At 48.2% G+C, this 26,869-nt stretch overlaps 1 protein-coding gene across 1 annotated transcript in view; it reads right to left on the bottom strand.

Moving 5' to 3' along the window:
• Positions 1-26,102, bottom strand: part of ADISSP (adipose secreted signaling protein) — a 46,050-nt gene extending 19,948 nt beyond the window's left edge. Inside the window, exons 1-3 of the mRNA XM_081877407.1 lie at positions 25,882-26,102; positions 16,725-16,867; positions 3,750-3,888 (exon numbers count right to left, since the gene is read on the bottom strand). Of these exons, the coding sequence (XP_081733533.1) occupies positions 3,750-3,888; positions 16,725-16,867; positions 25,882-25,900 (301 nt within the window). The 5' untranslated portion in view covers positions 25,901-26,102. The remainder of the gene's footprint in view (positions 1-3,749; positions 3,889-16,724; positions 16,868-25,881) is intronic.
• Between the last annotated feature and the right edge of the window lie 767 nt (positions 26,103-26,869).

Genomic DNA, 26,869 nt, shown 5'->3' with positions numbered 1-26,869 from the left:
TAAATCTGACCCTGTACTCCACCGGGAGCCAGTGCAGCTGGAAAAGCACTGGAAAAACAGCATTCTGCACCCGCTGGAGTTTCTGGGACAGCTTCAAGGGCAGCCCCGCGTAAAGCAAATTACAGAAGGCCCTCGGAGCTGGATGGGGGTGGAGATGCACACCTGCTATCCCCACAAACCCCGACCTACACCCTGTTTCAAGCAAGAGATGATCCCAAACAGGAAGACAAGGCTCTTTCTTCCCAGCCGGATTCTGCAGGGCAGCTTGCGCTTCCCAGATCAAACCTCCCTGTTTTCCAACCGGCTGGAGAAAACAAGTGGGCAGCTGATCGCTCACATCCATCATCGTGTCCCTTCACCCTGCACAGCTTTCTCAGAGGCTGCATGTTTCCCGCATCCGGTCTCCTGGGGGCACAGCACGCCTAAAATCGTAGGCTTCAACACAGCAACACAACTTCTCACTGAGGAGAAGTAAGACCCCCAGCTGTGTCTCTCTTGCAAAATGCCAAAGAAAGCGAATCTTGTGTTGTTCCTCCCCAGGAAGAGGCAGGCGAGAGCAACCCGTAGGAAATAATGTCCCGGGGATAACAGTGCTTGCAATGTGGGAGGTTGCAAACCAGTCTGAAAGGCCCCCAAACCTGTTGTGAGCAGAGTCTGGCCTCTTAGGAAGTTGCCTTATACAGTGGTACCTCGGGTTAAGAACTTAATTCATTCTGGAGGTCCTTTCTTAACCTGGAACTGTTCTTAACCTGAAGCACCACTTTAGCTAATGGGGCCTCCTGCTGCTGCTGCTACATCACCAGAGCGCGATTTCTGTTCTCATCCTGAAGCAAAGTTCTTAACCTGAGGCACTATTTCTGGCTTAGTGGAGTGTGTAACCTGAAGTGTATGTAACCTGAAGCGTATGTAACCCGAGGTACCACTGTAGCCTGGTTGCCTTGGTCTGGAAACCCAGCCTTATGAGGAGCGCTTGAAGGAGCTGGGTATGTTTTGCCTGGAAAAGAGGAGGCTGAGAGGAGATATGTGAGCCATCTGCAAGTATCTCAAAGGAAGATGGAGCAAGCTTGTCTTCTCCTGCTCGCGGGGGTGGGGGTGTAGGACTCGAACCAGTGAATTCAAGTTACAGTGGTACCTCGGGTTAAGAACTTAATTCATTCTGGAGGTCCGTTCTTAACCTGAAGCTGTTCTTTAAAAATATATACCGTATTTTTCGCCCTATAGGACGCACCGTCCCATAAGGCGCACCTAGTTTTTTTGGAGGGGAAAAAAATATTTCCCCCCCCCCCCAGGTGCGGGGCTGGGGCGGGGGAGGCCTGAGCTTCCCCCGCCCCAGCCCCCAAACAGGCAGCTTTCTGCAAGTGGTGGGAGCCCAGCGCTGGCTCCCGCTGCTTGCGGAGAGGTCCGCGAAGCCTGGACGTGCTGAGCTCAGCGCGCGCAGGCTTCTGCATGCAAGCACTCTCCGCAAGCAGCGGGAACGCTCCCGCTGCTTGAGGAGAGGTCCGAAGCCTGGATGCGCTGAGCTCAGTGCGCGCAGGCTTCGGCATGCAGGCAACTCTCCGCAAGCAGCGGGAGCGCTCCCGCTGCTTGCGGAGAGGTCCGCGAAGCCTGCAGAGCGAGAGGGGTCGGTGCGCACCGACCCCTCTCGCACTCCAGGCTTCAGCGAAAGCCTGCATTCGCCCCATAGGACGCACACACATTTCCCCTTCATTTTTGGAGGGGAAAAAGTGCGTCCTATAGGGCGAAAAATACGGTATATATTATTCATTTTTCTTTTTCATTCATCACATACATCTCAAATTCTTAACATTTACTATATATTCCTCCCTCCCTCCCCTCCAAGGCTTCCCCCAACTTCCGCTTCTGGTTTGTTTCTATTTTCACCCACTTTGCTATCTCTTAACAGAAAAAGTTATTAATAACATAACTTCAAGCCTAAAGACATAAAAATAACAGTAAATACACCATCATATTTCACTATCTTCTAAACAATTTCTAATGCTAATACAGTGGTACCTCAGGTTACAGACTCCGCTAACCCAGAAATAGTACCTTGGGTTAAGAACTTTACTTCAGGATGAGGCCCCATTAGCTAAAGTGATGCTTCAGGTTAAGAACAGTTTCAGGTTAAGAACGGCTCTCCGGAACGAATTGAGTTCGTAACCCGAGGTACCACTGTAATGTGAATGCTTATTTAAATCCTGCCATCAAGTCTGTTGACTTTCTTTGTTTCTTCAAATATAATATGAATGGATCCCAATCTTTTTCAAAGTCTCTGTTGTCTTTTTCTCTTAGTCTATCTGACATTTTTGAACCTGAAACTGTTCTTATCCTGAGGTACTTTAGCTAATGGGGCCTCCCACTGCCATGCGATTTTTGTTCTCATCCCGAAGCAAAGTTCTTAACCCGAGGTACTATTTCTGGGTTAGCGGAGTCTGTAACCTGAAGCATCTGTAACCTGAAGCATCTGTAACCTGAAGCATCTGTAACCCGAGGTACCACTGCACAAGAAAGGAGATTTCGACTGAACATCAGGAAGAACTTCAGGAACAGTGAAACAGTTTCCCTAAGAAGGTGATGGATTCTCCTTCCTTGGGCGATTTTAAGCAGAGGTTGGGTGGCCATCTCCCATGGATGCTTGAGCTTAGATTTCTGTACTGCAGGGGGTTGGACTAGATGACCCTCGGGTCCCTTCCAGCTCTGAGATTCTATGAGGTATGGACATCCTCTTCTTACGAGTGGCCAACCAGATGCCCATTAGGGGAAGCCCACAAGGAAAATCCAAGAACAAGAACACTCTCCCCACTTGTGATTCCCAGCGTTCTCTCTGACCGAGTCAGACCACTGGTCAGTACTGCTTGTACCAGTTGCCGCCAATTCTTTTCAGGGCACCCACCGCCTGCTTGGCTCCATGAACTCATCCCCAGTGCCCTGCTTAATCTTATAAACCGCTCTCAAGTTGCCTCTTGCCTTTTCTCCAAAGCAGAAAGTCCTAGAGAGGAATCGCTCCACCTCCTTGGTCATTTTAGTAGCTGTTTTCCAGGTTGCCCTGAGCCTTTTTGAGCTACACAACATCCCTTTGGAGGCAAGGCAGCCAGAACTGTACCTTGCATATTCCAAATGCGATTGTAGCACAGATTCATTCAGAGGCGAAGTCAGAACCAAGAGGGGAAACACTGGGGGTGTGTGTGTGTGTGTGTGTGTGTGTGTGTGTGTTTAAGAGGATCAATAAAACAGGTGGAAGAAGACTGGAAGAAGTTTAAGGAATATTTGAAAAAATATGTTAATATTTAAATCTTACAACAGCTTTGGAACTGGATTTAGGCTGTAGGGTTAGAAGTAGAAGTTGGTGTATTTTAAAACAGTATCATTTGTAAGTGATAAAATGTGAAGATTTTTATGGTTAAAGTAAGTGCGATAAAAAAAATGGTTAGAAATTATGATATGTAAACTGCTAAAGATGAGGCAAAATGAAAATCAGATAGGGGGGATTTGGGGAAGCCCACCTAACAATGTTTAGAAAAAAATAAGGATAAGACAAGAATCTGTTTGTATTGTTTCTTTTTCTGTTTGTGTTGTTTATTTGTGTCATAAAATGAATAATTTCTTTTGAAAAAAATTAAAATAAAACAGGGTTTTTAGGACATAAGGAAGAGCATTTTTGGAAATGGAGAATCTCAAAACCGCTGGAAAGGGTTCCCTTCAGATATACCCATCGTCTCGCAAGGTGACGCAAGGCTGAAAGCTTTTACCTTCGGTTGCAGGCGCTATGCTGGTCACGCGGAGATTCAGGTTGGCCAGCTGAGCGGCACAGACATCGTGCCCCAGCCGCTGCACGAAGGGCAGGTGGAAAGTGATCTCGTACTTGTGCAGGATCTTCAAGAACCCAACCTGGAGAAGGAGAAGGGGCAAGAGAAACAAGGTACCACTTTAATAATAATAATAATAATAATAATAATAATAATAATAACAACAACAACAACAACAATTGCACAAGTGCATTGCCACAAACTCAGAAGTGACAGGAAAGGGGGGGCACTCCACAAGATGACCCAGAATGCAACCCCCACACAAATCAGGGGGTGTCTAATGCCATTATGATATTGTCAAGTTATACTTCAAATTCCTTTCTTTACACAGTGGTAAGGTAAAGGGTAAAGGGACCCCTGACCATTAGGTCCAGTCGTGGCCGACTCTGGGGTTGCGGCGCTCATCTTGCTTTATTGGCCGAGGAAGCCGGCGTACAGCTTCCGGGTCATGTGGCCTGCATGACTAAGCCGCTTCTGGCGAACCAGAGCAGCACACGGAAATGCCAGTTACCTTCCCGCCGGAGCGGTACCTATTTATCTACTTGCACTTTGACGTGCTTTCGAACTGCAAGGTTAGCAGGAGCAGGGACCGAGCAACGGGAGCTCACCCCGGCACGGGGATTTGAACCGCCAACCTTCTGATCGGCAAGTCCTAGGCTCTGTGGTTTAACCCACAGCGCCACCCGCGTCCCTTTTTATACAGTGGTACCTCGGGTTAATTAGTTCTGGAGGTCCGTTCTTAACCTGAAACTGTTCTTAACCTGAGGTACCATCTTAGCTAATGGGGCCTCCCGCCGCTGCCGTGCCGCCACCGTACGATTTCTGCTCTCATCCTGAAGCAAAGTTCTTAACCCGAGATAATATTTCTGGGTTAGCGGAGTCTGTAACTTGAAGCGTCTGTAACCCGAGGTACCACTGTAATCCCTAGAGTGGAGTCTGTCTTTTTCACAGCCCCCCCCCCCCAGTGGGTCTACATCTTCATTGAGCTATCCACTAGGGCCCCCAAGGTCTCGTTCCTGGTCCATCATCGCCAGTTCAGACCCCTTGAGCAAATATGCAAAATTAAGATTCATTGCCCCGACCTGCAACGCTGTGCCCTTGTTGACATGAAACATCATTTCCTGCTTTTCCACCCATTTGTTCCGTTTGGAGAGGCCCTTCTAGAGCTCTCCACAATCTCTTTTTGTTTTAACGGCCCTGAAGGACTCGGCAACAATTTATCCTGACGCACAATGTTTTCAGGGACGCCCACACAGCGGTTGGCTGTCAACCCTCTGCGACTCGTGCACACCAATGTTTTCTGCGGCACCCCCGCAAAACACCACCGTCAACAAAACACCGTCGTCTTGTACAAATCTGGATTTTACCATTTCCACTGACTTTTCTTCCTGATGAGATTTTCAGGGGAAACGGTGAACCGGGATTAAACCGGGGCATGCGGGTTGCGTTATACGGGACAGCCTTTTGCTGAAGGCCATTGGCAAGAAGTTTACGCCCAGATTTGAGGCCCCTGATGAAAGAGGCGGACTGGAAACAGGGTCAGTGTGAGAGCCAGCCTGGGAGGGTGTAAGGCTGGCAGCCCTCCCTGCTTGCCTTGGAGCGGAAACAAATCACCCGGTTATGGCAGGTGGAGAGACCTGGATGCACGGCACATTAGGCGTAATCGCGCAATTACATCCGAAAGGCAGAAATTAAGCATAATTTATATAATTGCTTCGAGCGCAGAGCTTGGCTTCCCAGGGCAAATGATTTGAGGCAGCGGGAAAGGGGACGAAGACGTCTTGGGCCGCGGGAAGACTCATGTGGTCCTTTTTTAAAATGAACGGCAGGCGATGAGAACACAAAGTACAATGGACCCTCCGGATACGAATTAAATTCATTTCAGGGGTCCGTCCACAACCCGAAAAGTCCGTCGGCAGAGGTGCCGCTTCTGCACACACGTACATCGCGATTGAGCACTTCTGTGTACGTGCACGGTGCGCAGAGCACTTCTGCGCATGTGTGCATGCTTTGCCGCATTCATAAACCAAAAGTCGCATATCCAGAGGGTCCACTGTAGTGCCAATGGGAGCTAAATATCTGGAGGGCACCAGGCTGGCAGAGAGCGGGCATCTTCAGCCAGGAACCCCCAACGGGGGACACTGAGGATCATCTAGTCCAACTCCCTGCTATGCAGAATTATGCAGCTGTTCCTTACAGGGATCGAACCTGCAACCTTGGCGTTATCAGTGCCATGCTCTAACCAACTGCGCTACCCAGACATAGGATGTGAATCAGACGCAGGCCTGGTTAAGGCCGCTGAAAGCTGGTTCCTGCATAAAAAGTCCGGAAACCAAGGCTTTTGAGGAAGGGCTGAAGGAGTTGGGAGTGTTTAGCTTATTACCCCAGTAATAAGATCATTAAGTTCGCAGATGATACAACGGTGGTTGGTTTAATTACGGCTGGAGAGGGGGAGACGGCGTATAGGAAGGAAGTTGAGCAGTTGGGGGAGTGGTGCAGGAAAAACAACTTACTGCTTAACTTAAAGAAAACAAAAGAGATCATTGTGGACTTTAGGAAATGTAAATTGAATATTCAGCCACTTATTATTGAGAGGAAGTGCGTGGAACAGGTCTCAGTGTTTCAATTTCTGGGAATGGAGTTGAGAGACGACCTAACCTGGGGAGAGAACAGCAAAGACCTGATGAAGAGAGCACAGCAGAGGTTATATTTTCTGAGAATCCTCCGGAAAAACAATCTCTCAAAGGACCTGTTGATGGCATTTTACCATTGCACTGTGGAGAGCGTACTAACTTATGGTCTGTGCGTGTGGTTTGGGAGCTGCACGGTCAGGGGAAAAACAATGCTATCCAGGGTTGTAAAGACTGCAGAGAATTATTGGGTGCACTCTTCCCACTTTAGATCAAATCTATACTGCCAGGTGCCATAAGAAAGCGGCAGAGATAGCACATGATAGTACGCACCCCGGAAATGATCTCTTTCAGCTTCTGCCTTCTGGAAGAAGGTATAGGGTTATAAAGACCAGGACTAGCCGTCTGAAAAACAGTTTCTATGCTAATGCAATTCTGGTTCTAAACACAGCATAAGGGGTCTCTGTAGTATAGTGTATTTTAAAATGGGGTTTTAGAGTTTTGTAGGGGTTTTTGAATGTTTTATGTAGTTTTTATGTAGTTTTATGTAGTTTTGTGGTAGTTTTATGTAGTTTTTATGTAGTTTTATGTAGTTTTTCAATTTCATTGTTCCGCAAGGGACAATGACAATAAAGATATCGTATCGTATAGTATCGAAAAGTGGAGACTGAGAGGAAATAGGACAGGCATCTTCAAATATCTGAAGGGCTGGATCCATGGAAGATGGAGCAAGCTGGCTTTCTGCTGCTCCAGAGGACCTAAATCAATGGATTCAAATTACAGTGGTGACTCGGATTTCGAACAGCTTAGTTCCCTAATAACTCAGAACGCAAACACTGCAAACCCGGAAGTAGGTGTCCTGGTTTTCAAACTTTGTCCCGGAAGCTGAACATGCTCCTGAGCTTCCATTTTTCCTGTTGCGCAGGAAATTTGAGTCCCCCGCATAGTAATTAAGGCTTATTTGCTCCCGTTTCTACCCTTAAGCGGCAAATTTAAGTCATTCCTCCCCCAACCCTAATTAAGGCTTATTTGCTCCCGTTTTACCCTTAAGCAGCTAATTTTAATCCGTCCGTCCCCATCATAATTCAAGCCTTCCACTTCTGATTGCAATGTTCTGAGGTGATATTCAGTGCATTTGTTTTTGCTATTTCTTGCGTTTTTGTTTGTGTGGCTTTTTCATTTTTGTGTCTATGGCTTGTTTTTCGTTTTATGATCGATTGATTGATTGTGTGACTGCGGAAATGTATAAAAGCCCCCCATCCAAACAATGACTATAATCAGCGCAGGTAAGAAAAAAAAATTAAGTTTAATTATCTACAATACTGTCTTCTTTATTTTATAGCACAGAACATTTGATTATTGCTTTCATTTTATGGATCAATGGTTTCGTTAGATAGTAAAATCCATGTTAAATTGCTGTTTTAGGGGTTGTTTTTAAAAGTCTGGAATGGATTCATCCATTTTGCATTACTTTCTATGGGAAAGCGCGCCTTGCTTTGGGAAAGCTTTGGTTTTGGAACGGACTTCTGGGACGGATTAAGTTTGAGAACCAAGGGACCACTGTACACAAAAGGAGATTCAGACTAAACAGTAGGAAGAACTTTCTAACGGCAAGAGCAGACTGGCAGTGAATGAGACTGACTGCCCTTGGGGGGGTGGAAGGTGGCAGAGTCTCCTTCACTGGAGAAGTTGGCTGGGTATCTGTCCAAGATTTTTTGACTGTGATTCCTGGATTGAGGGGTTGGAATAGATGTCCACTGGTGGTCCCTTCCAACTATTTTATGGTTTTATGGCTGGGACCAGGGCGGTTGGGTCCTCCATTTCCTAACAAGCCACTCAAAGCATGTACAAATAATAATTATTATTATTTATACCCTGCCCTCCCGGCCAGAGCCGGGTTCAGGGTGGCTAACACCAGTAAAATTTAAGTAAAAACATAATAAGAAAAAAAGAAAAAAAACAATTTAAAAAACAGGTTAAAATGCAATTTAAAATGCAGCCTCATTTTAAAAGTCAAAACCATAAGGGGAGGGCAACATAAGGGTCAGACCGAGTCCAAACCAAAGGCCAGGCGGAACAGCTCCGCCTTGCAGGCCCTGTGGAAAGATGTCAAGTCCCGCAGGGCCCTAGTCTCTTGTGCCAGAGCGTTCCACCAAGTCGGGGCCAGTACTGAAAAGGCCCTGGGCCCTAGTTGAGACCAATCTAACCACCTTGCGACTTGGGACCTCCAAAATGTTGTCATTTGTGGACCTTAAGGTCCTACACGGGGCAGACCAGGAGAGGCGGTCCCGTAGGTACGTGGGTCCAACGTGGGTCCCAATCAGGGTTGGCGAAACCCTTTCCAGCCTGAGCCACGTCTTCACATAAGATGCCTCTGCCCCACCCAACAGTGCCATGTGCCCCCACCCCAAAAGTGGCACACCAGGGAATGCTACCCTTAAGGTACTAAAGCACCCCCCTGCTCTGAGCCAGATGTGGCAACGGCCAGACCTGGAGCAAATATCTCTCTCTCTCTCCATCACTCTCTCTCTCTCATGATGCCAGATTCATACAGTTTCCTGCTCCAATTACGAACAAGCAAAGATGAGGACGGCGAAAACTGCTTTGCGAATGTTCCAAAACATTTCCAGCTGCACGTCGGCAGCCGTTAAGCTGCACCAGCCTGGCTGCTTTCGCAGTTTCTTTGATCGCGGCGAGGCCTTAATGTGTTAGCAACGGCGCGCATCAGTAAATGAGATTCGGTGCCTGAAAAGAGCCCAGAAAGGGGGGGGGGAGTAATCTGGGCGACTCGTTGGGAAGCAGATCTGCTTCTGCAGAAACGCCTCCGTCCAGGTTGAGAAAGTGGCTGAAGACTAAAAGCAGTTTAATAATACTAATAATAAGATGTACTTCACAGGCCTTCCCAATAAATGCTTTGCTGCGATAACACTTAGGTCTGCTTAATAAGAGCCTTGATGAAGGGAGGCTGCACTCAAGCAGCCCAGATCCTGCCCAAGTCAAGTGTCATTTTGCAACCGACGTAGATCACACACTCCATACGTCACGGGACTCTAGCTCAGTGGGCAGAGCAAGTATCTGGCATGCTGATGGCCCCGTGTTCAGTCCTAGCAGCTCCAGTTAAAACCTCACTTCACTTAAGACCAAGGAGAGCCACTAACACTCAGAGCAGATAAAGTGGGCATGAACAGGCAACATGCTAAATAAACCATAGTTTAGCAAGCCATGGGGGGAGTTCAGAATCTTTCGTTTCGCTTTCGGCAAGCCACAGTTTCCTGTGCTATCGAAACCCAGAGCAATGGCTATCTAACTATAGTTAGTTAACAGGCTTCAGAAACTGTGAAATGGCACTGGCCTGCTTTAAGCTAACCGCAATTAAAGACAGACTGTCTGTCAATCTGGGCCACATAACGTATCACAGTTAACTCGGGAGGAGGGGACTAGGCTGATTCACTTCTCTCTGCCATGGTTTAGGGTGGCGCTCCAAGGCAGCCTAGCCTAACCTGGGGCTTCCTATATCCATCATAAAAAGAATTCAGTGGCATTGTGCAGAGAGATAACTCAAGTGCTTTGAACACAGGAGGCCCCAGGCTGAACACACAGAACCTCTGGCTAATAATAATAATAATAATAATAATAATAATAATAATAATAATTTATTATTTATACCCCACCCATCTGGCTGGCCTTCCCCAGCCACTCTGGGCGGCCTCCAACAAAATATTAAAATACAGTAATGCATCAAACATTAAAAGCTTCCCTAAAGAGGGCTGCCTTCAGATGTCTTTTAAAAATAGGGTAGCTGCTTATTTCCTTGACATCTGATGGGAGGGCGTTCCACAGGGCGCTGGACCTCAGTGTCTGGGCTGAACGATGGAGGTGGAGACGCTCCTTCAGCAAAAAAGGGAATTTGGAGAGTGGTGCTCGAAGCAACTATGGACTTGGAGAGCAGCTGGCTATCCAAACAGGCCCCACAGGGCCACCTGCCTTCTTTGACCACTGGCCAATTTAGGTGGGGCTGACGGGAGCCAAGGAATTTGATAATATCTGGAGGGCTACAGGTGCCGCTCCCCCAACCCACCGCCAAATAGTCCTCCAATAAAGGCAGCTTCGTAGTTGTGCCAGCAGGCAAGATCTATACCGATAAATATTTTAGTGCCCTTGAAACGGCATTTAATCCTGCCTGAGACAGAATAGTAGCTGCAATAGCTTTCTCTGAGCAGAAGGAAATTAGGATCGAAAGCTCTGGGATTGGGGGGCTGAGAGGGATTATAACCTTAAAAAACACACCCAACGACCAAGTGAAAAAGCCCATCCTCCGTACGTTACTGGAGAACTAGAGAGCAAGGAATGAGGTAATACCCAGCAACTAGCTCCAATTTCACTTTTTCCACCCTGTTGGTTTCACGCCTAGCAAGGGAAGAATAAGAACGCAGAGGCGGAAGAGGCTGCTGTAATCAGGCTGTTCCTGGAATGAAACTTGGATAATTGGTTTTTATGTCCAAAATGCCAGAAGTAATTAGGCTTGGCGGGAGTGCCGCACAGATAAAAATGGGAAGGCCTGGCAGAGATGGGGGGAAAGGGAGCTTGATGCCATCTCGTAATTGCAGGCCTCCCAAAAATGCTGCAAGTCAAGCAGCCTCAGCCTCGCCACCTCGCAGGCAGGGCCCCGACTTCCCAAAACCCTCATGTCAGCAGGCGTGGCCCTTTGTGTTTGAGGAGACGCTCTGCCCATGCTCAGAGACCCGTGGAGGCTCAAAGACCGAAGGCAGTTTTGAGATTTGAGTTCCTTTAGCTAGGCATGCACCTTTGTGTGGGTGTGTGCCATACAAACACCCAGCTGCCTCTGAAGGCCGCAGCACATCTAACACACAATGTAAATATCCTTACACAACTAAGAGGATGCAACAAGGGGGGTATCCAACATGTAGCACCGCCAGATTTGGCCAGGGCTGAGAGGAGATGTACTCTAACAATACTCTATTCTGCCTTGGTCAGACCACACCTGGAATGCCATGTCCAATTCTGGGTACCACAATTTCAGAAGGATGTTGATAAGCTGGAAGGTGTGCAGAGGAGGGCGACCAAGATGATCAAGGGTCTGGAAACCAAGCCTTACGAGGAACGGTTGAAGGAGCTGGGTGTGTTTAGCCAGGAAAAGAGGAGACTGAGAGGAGATATGATTGTTGTTGTTTAGTCATTTAGTCGTGTCCGACTCTTTGTGGCCCCATGGACCAGAGCATGCCAGGCACTCCTGTCTTCCACTGCCTCCCGCAGTTTGGTCAAACTCATGCTGGTAGCTTCCAGAACACTGTCCCGCCACCTCGCCCTCTGTCGTCCCCTTCTACTTGTGCCCTCCATCTTCCCCAACATCAGGGTCTTTTCCAGGGAGTCTTCTCTTCTCATGAGGTGGCCAAAGTCTTGGAGCCTCAGCTTCAGGATCTGTCCTTCCAGTGAGCACTCAGGGCTGATTGATGAGAGGGTGAATACACTGGGCCGTGGCACCCCAAAACTTGGTTGTGTGATTTTACCAGGGAAACCACGGCTTGCTGCTAAGTCTGAACCAGGCCAAAGACTCCATCTATGGCTGCTCTGAGAGCGGGAAACGTAATAGGGATTAGAAGGGCCCCACACTGTAAAAGGGACGCGGGTGGTGCTGTGGCTTAAACCACAGAGCCTAGGGCGTTTCCGTGCGCTGCTCTGGTTCGCCAGAAGCGGCTTAGTCATGCTGCCCACATGACCCGGAAGCTGTACACCGGCTCCCTCGGCCAATAAAGCGAGATGAGCGCTGGCAACCCCAGAGTCGGTCACGACTGGACCTAATAGTCAGTGGCCCCTTTACCTCTACACTGCAAAAACCACCTACCCTCACCCACTCCCACTCCCACTGGGTTTGCTCGCAAAACCTGGTGCTGTGGAAGGAAGAGACCCCCACACCTGAGGAAGCAACGCCACAAGCCAGGCGACAGATCTCTCCGCACATGCGGCTTTCCACCAGCCTGACATCCCGTCTCTTCCCCAGATGTGATTGTGCTTCAGGGGGACAAAATGTTGGCAAGAGAATGAAAACGAGAGGGATAACTGCTTCCAGAATAGGATCCAAAGTTCTTGGCAGTGGGATGGGGAGCGGGGGGCCTCCTTGAAGTCTACACTGAGGACTGTTAATTTAAAAAAAAACAACAAAAAACGGGCTGATTCCCTTTTGCATAAAGGAAACAGCCATTGCAGGCATCTGGAGCAGCTGGGAGCCGGTGGTGTGGGTGAAGAGATAGGGGGAGCAGCAGGTGTCTGCGCATGGATTAAGTCTCACAGAGGGAACCCCAAGCAGGGGTGGCCAAGGTGGTGCCCTCGGAGTGTTTATTTTATCGATCCCAGTGTGAGAGCATCTTAGCCAGGGGGTTTGGCACCAGGAGTTTCGCGTATACAGGAAAACTGTGCACATCCGACCCCTTAGCTAGCGGGAGAAGCCAGGGATTCTCGTGGGGATTCATGCGCCGTCGTGAAATCTCACGAGAGCATCCCAGAGCCAGCGCATTGAGAAGGCCTTGAGCCCCACCCCGAAGCAAGGCTCCCAGCCTCTCCATTTTGAAGCTTTCTGCACGACACAAACCTCCTGATCTGCTGTGTCTCAATGTCCTCCGACACCCACAGTGAAAATAATACAGGTGAAACTCGGAAAATTTGAATATCGTGGTTACGTTGAATTACTGAAATAAATGAACTTTTCCACAATATTCTAATTTTCTGAGTTTCACCTGTATATAATAATAATAATTTATTATTTCTACCCCGCCCATCTGGCTGGGTTTCTCCAGCCACTCTGGGCGGCTTCCAACTGAATATGAAAAAAAATACAGCGTCAGACATTAAAAACCTCCTTGGTCGTGCTGGTTGATGATCTCCGGCGAGCTAGGGACAAAGGTGAGAGTTGTTTCCTAGTTCTGCTGGATCTCTCAGCGGCCTTTGAGACAATTGACCATAATATCCTTCTGGACTGTCTAGAGGGGCTGGGAGCTGGGGGCACTGTCATACAGTGGTTTCGCTCCTTCCTCCTGGGCCGTGTTCAGAAAGTGGTGGTGGGGGATGAGTGTTCAGACCCCTGGGCCCTCACCTGTGGGGTACCTCAGGGTTCCGTCCTCTCCCCCATGCCTTTTAACATCTATATGAAGCCGCTGGGAGAGATCATCAGGGGGTTTGGACTGGGTGTCCATCAATATGCAGATGATACCCAGCTCTACCTCTCTTTCAAATCAGAACCAGTGAAGGCGGTGAAGGTCCTGTGTGAGTGTCTGGAGGCGGTTGGAGGATGGATGGCGGCTAATGGATTGAGGCTGAATCCATTCAAGACAGAAGTACTGTTTTTGGGGGACAGGGGGCGGGCTGGTGTGGAGGACTCCCTGGTCCTGAATAGGGTAACTGTGCCCCTGAAGGACCAGGTGCGCAGCCTGGGAGTCATTTTGGACTCACAGCTGTCCATGGAGGCGTAGGTCAATTCTGTATCCAGGGCAGCTGTCTACCAACTCCACCTGGTACGCAGACTGAGACCCTACCTGCCTGCGGACTGTCTCACCAGAGTGGTGCATGCTCTAGCTATCTCCCGCTTGGACTACTGCAATGCGCTCTACGTGGGGCTACCTTTGAAGGTGACTCGGAAACTACAACTAATCCAGAATGCGGCAGCCAGACTGGTGACTGGGGGCGGCCGCCGAGACCACATAACACCGGTCTTGAAAGACCTACATTGGCTCCCAGTACGTTTCCGAGCACAATTCAAAGTGCTGGTGTTGACCTTTAAAGCCCTAAACGGCCTTGGCCCAGTATACCTGAAGGAGCGTCTCCACCCCCATCGTTCTGCCCGGACGCTGAGGTCCAGCGCCGAGGGCCTTCTGGCAGTTCCCTCATTGCGAGAAGCAAAGCTACAGGGAACCAGGCAGAGGGCCTTCTCGGTAGTGGCGCCTGCCCTGTGGAATGCCCTCCCATCAGATGTCAAAGCGATAAATAACTACCTGACATTCAGAAGACATCTTAAGGCAGCCCTGTTCAGGGAAGTTTTTAATCTGTGATATTTTAGTGTATTTTTGGTTTCTATGGAAGCTGCCCAGAGTGGCTGGGGAAACCCAGCCAGATGGGCGGGGTACAAATAATAAATTATTATTATTATTATTATTATTATTAAGGGCCGCCTTCAGTTGTCTTTTAAAAGTAAAATAGTTGTTTATTGCCCCTGCTTCAAGAGTTACAAAGAACTGGATGCTTTCCGTCTCCTGACAATTTGTTAGCCAAAGCAGGAGAAGGAAGCAGGGGAAGTCCTGGTAAATTGGTGCTAATTTGGGTAAGCTCTGAGTCAACAGCAACTAAGCCATCAACGCTACCAGGCTGAAAATCTTGCCTGATCCCCCTTGCTTGGACGGCTTCCAAGCACCAAGGGCAAAAGCGAATTAAACCGGTAATTCCCTGAGCTACGAAAAGGACTTGCTAATTTCAATATGCTATCATCAAGGCAGAATCTGGACACATAGGGTTTATATATAGCTCGCCCTTCCTGGAAAGAGCATTGTTGGGAGCGAGGGTCCCCTCTGGGAACCTGGAAGGACCTCAGTTATAGGGGTCAAAGAATAAAGTCGAGAGAGAAAAAAACCTCTTGCAGAAAGTTCATTAGAAACACAGGGTGCGATGCTAGACACAGAAGAGTTTTGCATTCAGAAGAGCTCAGCGTTTTGCTGCTGCTAGGTTTGTGGGGTTTAAAAAGCGTAACAATGGAAAAAGTTAGTAATATTGTTAACAAATGAGATGAAAAATGGATAAACTGAAAGAAAAAGGGATTGACATTGGGAACCAGAGGGCGGTGGGAGGTCTAGGGATTCTGAGAATCCTAAATGCGATGGTGAACATATGTGTAAATTGAAATATCTTATGTAAAACTCAATATTTTTTTATATTTTTTAAAGTGTGTTCCTAGTCCTCACTAATATTACTACTAATAAATTTTTATTTACACCCCGCCCTTCCCGGTTCAGAAAACCAGGCTCAGGGCAGCTAACGACAAATTTAAAACACTTAATTGTAGAAGCAGCATAAAACACAGTATGAAAACATGAATAACAATAAAATTCAAAGTTCAGAAATCAATTTTGGGGAAACCCATCTAATAAGCATTTGATAGTCACCAGGGCTAGCTGGCTGAATTGGTCCTACTTGGGCCAGCGAGGAGGCCAGGGGAGAATTAGCTGTGGGGTCTCAGAGTGGGTAATCTTCATAAAAGGGGAGGGGGAGGGAAGAGAATGGAAATAAACAAATACTGCACAGATAGGGACGGCAGCATACAGGCAGGGTTTCTGGTAGGCGAGGGACTATGATGGGGTATGTATGGAAGTAAAAGCTGGACCATAAAGAAGGCTGATCGCCAAAGAATTGATGCTTTTGAATTATGGTGCTGGAGGAGACTCTTGAGAGTCCCATGGACTGCAAGAAGATTAAACTTCTCCATTCTGAAGGAAATCGGCCCTGAGTGCTCACTGGAAGGACAGATCCTGAAGCTGAGGCTCCCAATACTTTGGCCGCCTCATGAGAAGAGAAGACTCCCTGGAAAAGACCCTGATGTTGGGAAAGATGGAGGGCACAAGGAGAAGGGGACGACAGAGGATGAGGTGGTTGGACAGTGTTCTCAAAGCTACCAGCATGAGTTTGACCAAACTGCGGGAGGCAGTGGAAGGCAGGAATGCCTGGCGTGCTCTGGTCCAGGGGGTCACGAAGAGGAGGAAACGACTAAACGACTAAATAACAACATGATGGGAGCACCAACATGCAGTCCCACCTCTAGACTCCAGATGCAAAAACAGACGCCTAGCCTACTAGTAAGGTAAAAGGTAAAGGAACCCCTGACCATTAGGTCCAGTTGTGGCTGACTCTGGGGTTGCGGCGCTCATCTCGCTTTATTGGCCGAAGGAGCCGGTGTACAGCTTTCGGGTCATGTAGCCAGCATGACTAAGCCACTTCTGGCGAACCAGAGCAGCGCACGGAAACACCGTTTACTTTCCCGCCAGAGCGGCACCTATTTATCTACTTGCACTTTGATGTGCTTTCGAACTGCCAGGTTGGCAGGAGCCGGGACCGAGCAACGGGAGCTCACCCCGTCGCAGGGATTCGAACCGCCGACCTTCTGATCGGCAAGCCCTAGGGTCAGTGGTTTAACCCACAGCGCCACCCGCATCCCAACTAGTAGTACTTGTGAAATGGATCTAGGGGTCTCAGTGGACCACAAGTATGACGTAAGTCAACAGTGCACTCTTACCTTCACCAAGAAACTGCCATCTTTCTCCTGGGTGACCATGACCACGGAGTCGTGGAGCTTCTCGTCAAAGTGCACATGGCTGGAAGTCCCCTCTGCCGGTTGAGGTGGGGCGAAGCGGACACCTCCCACTTTGGACTTGGTGCCTAGAGGAGACGCATCAAAGCCAAACAGGGATCAGGTGCCAGTTTCAGGAAGAGGAATCCACTAGCAACGTTAGACAGAAGTTGGAGCTGCTGATTTACAGCTGGCTTGGTCGGGTGAACACAGGATCAGGCCCACCTAACCCAGTATCCTGTTCTCGCAGTGGATAACCAGATGCCCCAATAGGATTGTACAACAATAGGTAACCAAAGAATTAAACCCCTATGTTGCAAATCGTTCAGTCCAGACACTGAGGTCCAGCGCCGAGGGCCTTCTTGGTGGTGGCACCCGCCCTGTGGAACACCCTCCCACCAGATGTCAAGGAAACAAACAACTACCTGACTTTTAGAAGATATCTGAAGGCAGCCCTCTTTAGGGAAGCTTTTCATGTTTGATGCATTACGGTATTTTAATATTTTGTTGGAAGCCACCCAGAGTGGCTGGGGAAACCCAGCCAGATGGGTGGGGTATAAATAATAAATTATTATTATTTGTATAATATTGGCAAGTTTGATCTGCCCAGCATTCAGGCTGGGTTGAGAAAACCAGATTTGGCTTTGCACTAAAAGCCACACCAGGCTGCTCCTCCTCCTCCTTTTCAGCATCTGGTCTTGTAGCCAAGCAAGGAAAGCAGTATAAATAAATTATTATTACTATCATTATTAGTCATTTGGGTGGGTGGAAGGGAAGAGAGGCTTGCACAAAAGACACCAAGGAGCTGAGGTTATAGAGGCTTTCACCACAATGCCGGCATGCTATCAACACTAGCAAAACAACGACCTATGGTCACGTAAAGCATACTCAATACACACACGAGACGTAATGGCTGTGTTCTTTAGATAAATAAGGTATACTATTCATAGTATCAAATTATAAATTTCAATGGAAGTAATTAATAAAGTTCAACAAATGAACAAAGAAGAAGACCCAGTGGATCAGATCATTCCTTAGTCAGGTCCATCTGTATAATGGTGCCTATTCCATCTGTCTGTCCGTAAAGTCCAAAAAGCCCACATGAAAGGTTGTTACAGTTCCACAAAATCCTTACACAGTCTAGACAAGGATTTCCAGAATATTGGCCTTGTTTCGCCGTCCTGGGCTTCATCAGTACTTAAAGCTCTAAGTAATGCTGTTGTTGTTTAGTCGTTTAGTCGCGTCCCACTCTTCATGACCCCCTGGACCAGAGCACGCCAGGCACTCCTGTCTTCCACCGCCTCCCACAGTTTGGTCAAACTCATGCTGGTAGCTTCGAGAACACTGTCCCACCATCTCGTCCTCTGTCGTCCCCTTCTCCTTGTGCCCTCCATCTTTCCCAACATCAGGGTCTTTTCCAGGGAGTCTTCTCTTCTTATGAGGTGGCCAAAGTCTTGGAGCCTCAGCTTCAGGATCTCTCCTTCCAGTGAGCACTCAGGGCTGATTTCCTTCAGAATGGAGAGGTTTGATCTTCTTGCAGTCCATGGGACTCTCAACAGTCTCCTCTAGCACCAGAATTCAAAAGCATCCATTCTTCGGCGATCAGCCTTCTTGATGGTCCAGCTCTCACTTCCATACATCACTACTGGGAAAACCATAGCTTTAACTATATGGACCTTTGTTGGCAAGGAGATGCCTCTGCTTTTTAAGATGCTGTCTAGGTTTGTCATTGCTTTTCTCCCAAGAAGCAGGCGTCTTTTAATTTCGTGACTGCTGTCACCATCTGCAGTGATTATTTATTTGTAATGCAAATAAATACAATATCATGATCTCACACATTTTACAGCAAAAGTAATATAAAACCATAAACAACCTTATGCATGAACTGACTAGAGAATGATCTGATCCACTGGGTCTTCTGCTTTGTTCGTATGTTGAACTTTATGAATTACTTCCGTTGAAATTTATAATTTGATACTATGAATAGTATACCTTATTTATCTAAGAACACAGCCGGTTTCGTCTCGTGCGTTTATTGGGCTTGCTATCAACAGGCAACAGCTGCAGCTCTCAGAGACAACAATGCACCAAATGGCAGAGATAAGTTTGGTGCTCAGGAGACGGTGAAAAGGGTGCACAGTTCGACTGATGAGCAGAGGCGTGTCAAGTGGAAAAGATCCAGCTCTTCCTTTTGCAGAGGGTTTCTGCCACGGAAACTTATTTATAAATGTTTCCAGGGAGCCCACTTTGGATAAGCGCCTCCGCTACGAAGAAAAGTGAAGAAGACAAAGACAACGGCAAAGAAGAGGACAAAGACAGAGAAGAAGACCAAGAGACAAAGGAAGAAGAAAAAGACATTTTCTAATGGAACAAATTATATTTTAAAAATATATTTATTTTGAAGATGCCAATTGGTGCAAAAGAAGGATAGAACGTTCTTTATGTACGCTACAGCAGCAGCAAGATTACTCATCGCAAAGCATTGGAAGACACAAGACCTACCCACCTTGGAAGAATGGCAGATGCAAGTAATGGACTACATGGAAATGGCGGAAATGACGGGCAGAATCCGAGACCAGGGAGAAGAGTTGGTGGAAGAAGATTGGAAGAAATTTAAAATTTATTTACAGAAACATTGTAAAATTTTTGAATGTTGATGACGTTGAAATGAAATGAAGTGGTTCTAGTAATAAGGTAAAATAAGAATATGCAAGAATGGATTGATATTAGACGAAAATTTGAAGTTATAATATGTGAAGAAAATAATTAAGGATAAATCAAGAGGGTATGAATTTGCTGAACCAATTTTTAAATGGAATACAAAAAAGGGAGGTGTATGGAAGTCAGGAAAACAAGTTAATGAACGGTGAGAAATTAAAAAGAGGGATTTTTCTTTTTTCTTTTTCCTTTTATGTTAAATTTAATTTTTTGTATTTTTGTACTTTTGTGTTTTTTGTTTATTGTCTTGTAACTCTTTTTTTGTTAAAAAATTAATAAAATATCATTTTGAAAAAATAAAATAAAATAAAAAGCCTGCCTGGAGTCTTTCGTTTCCACACCTGAGCACCGACAATAAACTGTTAGCCTAGGTCCTAAACTGCCTTACCCAGCCTGATCGCCTCTACAGCCAAACCTGTGCAGATTCCCCCATCCCCCAAACCAACCCAGCAAGCACCACTCACAGCCCATATCAGCCCATCACGCAGTTATTTTCTTGAAAAATGCGGAAAAGTTCAGAGCAACGGGTCACTGCGTATCTGATGGACGGAAAACATGATATTGGGCAGGTGCTTAAAAAACAAAAGGTCAGGGACACGAGCCCCAGCAAGCCCAGACAAGAAGGCGGTGCTGATAGCTGGAGGGAGAGGGCTGCATAGCTGTGGTCAAGTCCTCTCCACCGCCAGGGTGGGGTTCAGCATTAGCAGAGCATTGAGCCCAGCAACCTGGGAGCAAACTTTCCATCAGGCTGCACCAAAGGCAGAGGCCAGCTGTCCTTGGCTCTCCTGCATCTGATCCCAAGCAACAGCCATTCTATCAGGCTCCCCTGAACTGTTTCCAACCTAGCTGCTCGCTGCAAGAGCTCTGTAACCTGAAGCACAGGTACCCTAAATTTGCTCTTTCCCCCATTCTCCTCCCTCCTTGTTGCCTTTTCCTTTTATGCTGCGTCTGTTAAACTGTAGGAATAGGGCCTGTTTTTCACCGAGACGAAATCCCCTTTCAGGTTTCTCCATGCCATGAACCATATCATAAACTCCTGTCGTATCCCCAAGGATGTGCTCCTGGCTTCTGGCACCAGGCCCAACTCTGTGACACAAAGATGTGTGCAAAAGTGGCACGGATGATGGCTACATCAACCACACCGTGTGGGAATCCCTTTGCAGGCAACTGCAGTGCCTGAAGACAGACTGTCGGGTTGTGCATCTGTAGCAGTGACCAGAGGAGAAATGACCACTGGAAGAAGCACAGAGAGAAGAAAGGCCTTGGTTATGGTTACCAGATTTTTTTCAATGAATCCGGGGACACTTTCTTTCTCTCTCTCTCTCTCTCTTTTTTTTTTTTTTTTTTTTTTTGAAGCCGAGCAGCAACAGGGAGTCAGTAGTGGGGATGGTGAGGTGCAAAGCCCTTCTTTCGCACCTTGTGAAACATAAATGCGCAGAGTTTTTTAAAAACTGGGCAACGGCTGCCCGCCCGCAACTCCCGACCCTCCCCTGATCAGTCAAAACAAAGGGGGAAGGAGGCAGGAGATCTGTACCGCCGGACGCCCCCAGTTCCCCTTTGGCAGCGGCAGCAGCAATCAGCAGCCCGGAGCCAGCCAGGTAGCGCAGTTGGCTCTGGCTGGCTTCAGGAGCTGCTTGCTGCTGTGGCGCCCGCCATTTTTTCTTGCCAGAAGTTTCGGTTTTGCAAATCTGGGGACATTCCAGAGATGGAATTTGTCCCGGGACAGATTTGCAAATCCAGAGACTGTCCCAGGGAACCGGGGACATCTGGTAACCCTAGCCTTGGTGCATCTGCAGCGGCAAAACCAGATGCCTTCATCTGCCCCAGCTGCAACAAAACATGTCTCTCCCCTATTGGTCTCTGCGGCCACAGCAGGCGCTACAACTCTCCAACTGATTGACCTCACCCCCAAAAGGAGCGCTCCTCTTTTGTCTCTCAAGACAGATGCCAACAATATCATGTGGCCTCTTACCTTTTCTCTAAACCAGTGTTTCCCAAACTCGGGTCTCCAGCTATTTTGGGGACTACAACTCCCATCATCCCTGGATACAGGACCAGTGGTCAGGGATGATGGGAATTGTAGTTCTGAAACAGCTGGAGACCCAAGTTGGGGAAACCCTGCTCTAAACTAAAAAGGCCCTAGAGGAGCCACTCCACCCCCTTGTGGGGCATCTGGGGGCACCAGTGACAGAGGAAGAATATGAGGCTGCCGGTTCAGCAGATACAAGACACAGCAGTCGTTTATTTCAGCAGCCAAAAGCTTCCTCTAACTTGCTCACTGTATTCAGAAATGCAGACAGTTTAGAAGCGAAGCAATTCGCTATTTAGTGACTGCACTTATAATCCCATCCTTCTTCTGCAAGGAGCTCATCCAAGGAATAATTTCTATTAATTATACTCCGACTATCTGAGCGGGTTGCCCCAGCGACTCTGGGAAGCTTCCAACATATATGTAAACATCAGCAAACAACATCAAACCTTAAAAAGCTTCCCTATACAGGGCTGCCTTCAGAGGTCTTCTAAAAGGTATATAGCTACTCAACTCCTTGACATCTGATGGGAGGGTTTCGAGGTGGGTGCCACCACTGAGAAGGCCCTGTGCCTGGTTTAATCCCACCAATGCTGCAAAGTAGGTTAAGCTGCAAGGCAGTGGACTGGCAGCCCAAGGTCACAGCCAGTGAGAGTCATAGCTGAGCCAGGATCTGAATCCTGGTCTCCCAGGTCCTAGTCTTAACCACTACTCCAGCCTACTCACGACAGCAAGCAAAGATCTGAACCCGGATCTCCCAGCTGGCTGTTTACTATTACACCTTTCTCTCCTAACCTCGTATTAATGTCCGAGTAAGCAAAGGATTCCTGACTCCCCGGTTGTTCAGCAATTGCAACAGAAATGACTCACCCACTGACAGTATATCATAGCTGGAATGAAGAAAGTTGGGGGAAAGGACAGACCATGTTTATGGTGTGTGTGTGTGTGTGTGTGTGTGTGTGTGTGTGTAAGGGCTGGGCTCCATTCAGTTCTGGTCCTCAAAATCACTCCTGTGCTGAAAATTATTGAATCCTAAGCGTATGTCTTTCTATACCAGACGCCAGTTGGTGGATTTCAGGGTCCCAATAAAATACAGTGCAATAAAAAAGCATATTCTGCAATGGCTGAAGTCCCCTCTGGTGCTGATGAGTTTACAATTACGCCCCAAGCAAGGCGACTAACTTCTGGGAGGCTTCCCTCCTCCTGTCCAGCAAGGTTTTCCGCGTCCCCCTCCCAGGTCAAAGTACATGGACTTGCCTTTCCAGAAACTCCTGTCCAGCAAATAAGGAATAGGAAAGAGGAGGGAGGTAGCACATTCCAAATTCTGCCCATTAGCCATGGATCAGCCACTGAGGCTGCAATCATGGGACTGTAGAGTTGGAAGGGAACCGCAGTGGTCATCTATCCCAACCCCCCTGAAATGCAATCCTACATGAACCTCCCTCTGCCCCACTGAACTCAAGAAGCCCCTTACCTCTGAAGAGACAAGGAGATACAGTGGTACCTTGGTTCCCGAACAGCTTAGCTGTCAAACAAACCGGCTCCCGAACACCTAAAACCCAGAAGTGTGTGTTCCGGTTTCCGAATGTTTTTCAGAAGCCGAACGTCCGACACGGCAGGAAACTCCTGCAGCCAATCGGAAGCCGCGTCTTGGTTTTTGAATGGTTTCAGGAGACTTCCTGAACGGATTAAGTTCGAGAACCAAGGTACCGCTGTACATGACTGTGTTGTCAATAAGGCCAAATAATGGGGGTTGAGGCCACTGGGAGTTGGGGGAGAAAAGGGTTGTTAATGCAGAGAGGTTTCAGCAGTGGAAGGCAGGAGAATTAGAAGCAGCGATTCTTAGGAGACTCCAGACGTCTGCTAATATTTTTTTTGCAAAAAAAGGCAGGCGTGCCTTGCAAAGCTGCAGAGCTGGTCTGTTGAGGCATCTGGTCACTGAGTTTATAAGCGTGTAAGAATGTGAGAAGGGTCTGCCGGATGACAAAAAAACATTGGGGGGGGGAGCAAAAAAAATGAGAGGCACAAATACAAGATGGGTGACACCTGGCTTGAGAGCAGTACATGTGAAAAGGATCTAGGAGTCTTGGTTGACCACAAAGTTGACATGAGCCAACAGTGTGACGCGGCAGCTAAAAAAGCCAATGCAATTCTGGGCTGCATCAATAGGAGTATAGCATCTAGATCAAGGGAAGTAATAGTGCCACTGTATTCTGCTCTGGTCAGACCTCGCCTGGAGAACTGTGTCCAGTTCTGGGCACCACAGTTAAGAAGGACACTGACAAACTGGAACGTGTCCAGAGGAGGGCAACCAAAATGGTCAAAGGCCTGGAAACGATGCCTTATGAGGAACGGCTAAGGGAGCTGGGCATGTTTAGCCTGGAGAAGAGGAGGTTAAGGGGTGATATGATAGCCATGTTCAAATATATAAAAGGATGTCACATAGAGGAGGGAGAAAGGTTGTTTTCTGCTGCTCCAGAGAAGCGGACACGGAGCAATGGTTCCAAACTACAAGAAAAAATATTCCACCTAAACATTAGGAAGAACTTGCTGACAGTAAGAGCTGTTCGACAGTGGAATTTGCTGCCAAGGAGTGTAGTGGAGTCTCCTTCTTTGGAGGTCTTTAAGCAGAGGCTTGACAACCATATGTCAGGAGTGCTCTGATGGTGTTTCCTGCTTGGCAGGGGGTTGGACTCGATGGCCCTTGTGGTCTCTTCCAACTCTATGATTCTATGATTCTATGAGGCCAATGGCCCGTCTAGTCCAGGATGCTGTTCTCACAATGGGCAGCCAGATGCCCAAATAGGAAACCAGTAAGCAGGATTCGTGCACAAGAGCTATTCTCCCCTCCTGTGGCTTCCAGCATCTGGGATTCAGAAGCATTGCAGCCTTTGACTGTGGAGCTGTTTTATATCTATCATGGCTAGTAGCCATCAATAGCCGTCTCCTCCTCTAGGAATCTCTCTACTCATCTTTTAAGGCCATCCAGGTTGGGGCCACCACCACCTGTGGGGCAGTGAGCTGCATAGAAGCATTCCCTTCTTCCAAGGAGCTCAGGGGCTATCCAGTCTTAGACCCTCCAGCGACCCTGCGAGGAAGGCAAGCCTGAGACGCAGCCCTCTGCCCACCAAGCCAGAGACAATAGCGATTTGAACCCGTCCCCAGTTCAGGCAGTCACGGCGCTGCCCTCTGCACCAAACTGGCTCAAACCCCTTTCATTCAGGTTTTGCTGCGGCATGCGGATTTTCCTCGCCGGAGACGTTCTGAACAGATTTGTATCCGCTTTCTGAAACGGATTATTAAAGGGAGGCAAGGACTGAATACAAAACACAGAAAGGCAGGCAGAAATAGAGCAACTCTGCCAGGTATCTCAGCCAGCTCCGTTCTGTATGTTTTGGACACAACAGCCCCCTTGCCCGAGAACAGCTCTACTGCCCTTTGATGGGCACAAGGCTTATTTGCAAAGAATATTATTCCCTCACCTTTCCTACCTCCGGGTTCAGTGATGGATGTTCGTTTGGACATATCACAACCAAAAAGGCTCAAGACAGAATTCGTGCGACGTCGGCATAGCACAGCCTTTGCATAGCACAACCTGGAGCAATGCCATGGTTTTGGACTACAGTGGTACCTCAGGTTACATACGCTTCAGGTTACAGACTCCGCTAACCCAGAAATAGTACCTCAGGTTAAGAACTTTGCTTCAGGATGAGAACAGAAATCGTGCAGCAGCGGCACGGCAGCAGCAGGAGGCCCCATTAGGTAAAGTGGTGCTTCAGGTTAAGAACAGTTTCAGGTTAAGAATGGACCTCTGGAACGAATTAAGTACTTAACCTGAGGTACCACTGTACGACTCCCAGAAGCCCCAGCCAGCACAGCAGTCGTAGTCCAAAATCTCTGGAGGGCATTGGGTTAGTGTGGGCAGGAATTTCGCCCAGCACAGGACCACCGCAACCTCCCCAAACTTGCAATAGAGAACACGTAACGTTTCAAGCGCAATCCTGATCGTTTGTGCTCAGACTGCTCTGCATCGTCTCTGCGTCCTGTGCAACCCTGCAAAGTAGGCCTGCGCTGGCTGAAGCTGATGGGAGCTGGGATCCAAAAGAGTTGGAGGGCACCAGGTTGGCGAACGCTGTGCTAGCAACCCTCCAGGTTGCAGGCTGAGGGACTGCAGCTGCCTGGACTCGGCCTGATCCAGCAGGGAAGCTCTGGCATTCAAACTAAGAGCAAGGAACCCTGCACTCAAGGAACATGCCCGACGGAAGGGCCAAAGCAGCCCAAGACCACCCAGGATGCTCAGGTCGCCGTGGCAACGGGCATCCAGCCCCACTCGGGTACCACACACCGGCCACTCACCCTTGTTTGCAGTCGCCATTTGACCCAGGGAGAAGTTCCTCCGGCTTGCTCTGCGTTGAACTTCGGCCAGCCCTGTCAGCGAGGGGCCATGCTCCGAGGGGGTGCAGCGGGCTGCCTCTGAAGACAAAGAGGGGGTGCACAAAGGGGAGCAGGAGAGGGGAAGAAGACAGGCAGGTTGAGCCACAGTTAAGAGACTTCTCTCTCCCCGACAAAAGATCTTGCACAGGGTAGGGAACCGCCTTGCCCAAACACTTCTCCGAAGTGTTCCCTCTGGGTCCTAAGGGCTGACATGTCCAAGCCCATACCAACAATTTTCTTCATGGGGGGGGGGGTGAAGAGGAGGAGGAGGAGTGGGCAAGCAGGCTCAGCATCCTTAGGGAAGTGAACCGTCAACCCCAATCGCAGATTCCGTGACCCACAGGCAAAAAGACAAAATGAGCTCAGGACAAAAGCTAACACACCCCTATAGCCACCCCCACCCCCAGGAATTGCAGAGTTTTCCACAAGCAAATATCCAGAAGGCCGTTTTGCAGGAACTGGACCTTGACTAGAGCCTAAGGTTACCATACGTCTCCGTTTCCCAGGGACAATCCCCAGATTTACAAATCAGTCCCCGTACAAGATCCATCGGAGTTGAAAAGTGTCCCCGGATTCCTTGAAAAAAATTGGGGAAACTTACTATAGCAGCACCAACCTTTGGAACTCCCTGCCACTGCATATTGAGGTAGGTACCATCTTTACCATTTCCTTTGCAAACTCCTCCTCCCTTTTTCTTTTTGCAAGACTTTTAAAGGCTTGGAAGTTTCTAATCCCATCCAGTTTTTCTCTACTGGGACTGAAATTGTTTGCTTGTTTGTCTTGCAAAGTTTTACTGTTGGTTTTTTAAATTATTCTTCTTAATAACAAACATATGTTTTTGTGGGAAGCGACTTCTTTGTAGGCACCTCCTCCCGGTCCCATCAGCATCAGAAGCAAGGCTGGTGGTACC

The sequence above is a fragment of the Podarcis erhardii genome, assembly GCF_964252035.2.
Source record: "Podarcis erhardii genome assembly, chromosome: 9".
NCBI lineage: Eukaryota > Metazoa > Chordata > Lepidosauria > Squamata > Lacertidae > Podarcis > Podarcis erhardii.
Note: the sequence above shows the minus strand (reverse complement) of the source record. Positions and strands in the feature narration are given on the sequence as shown.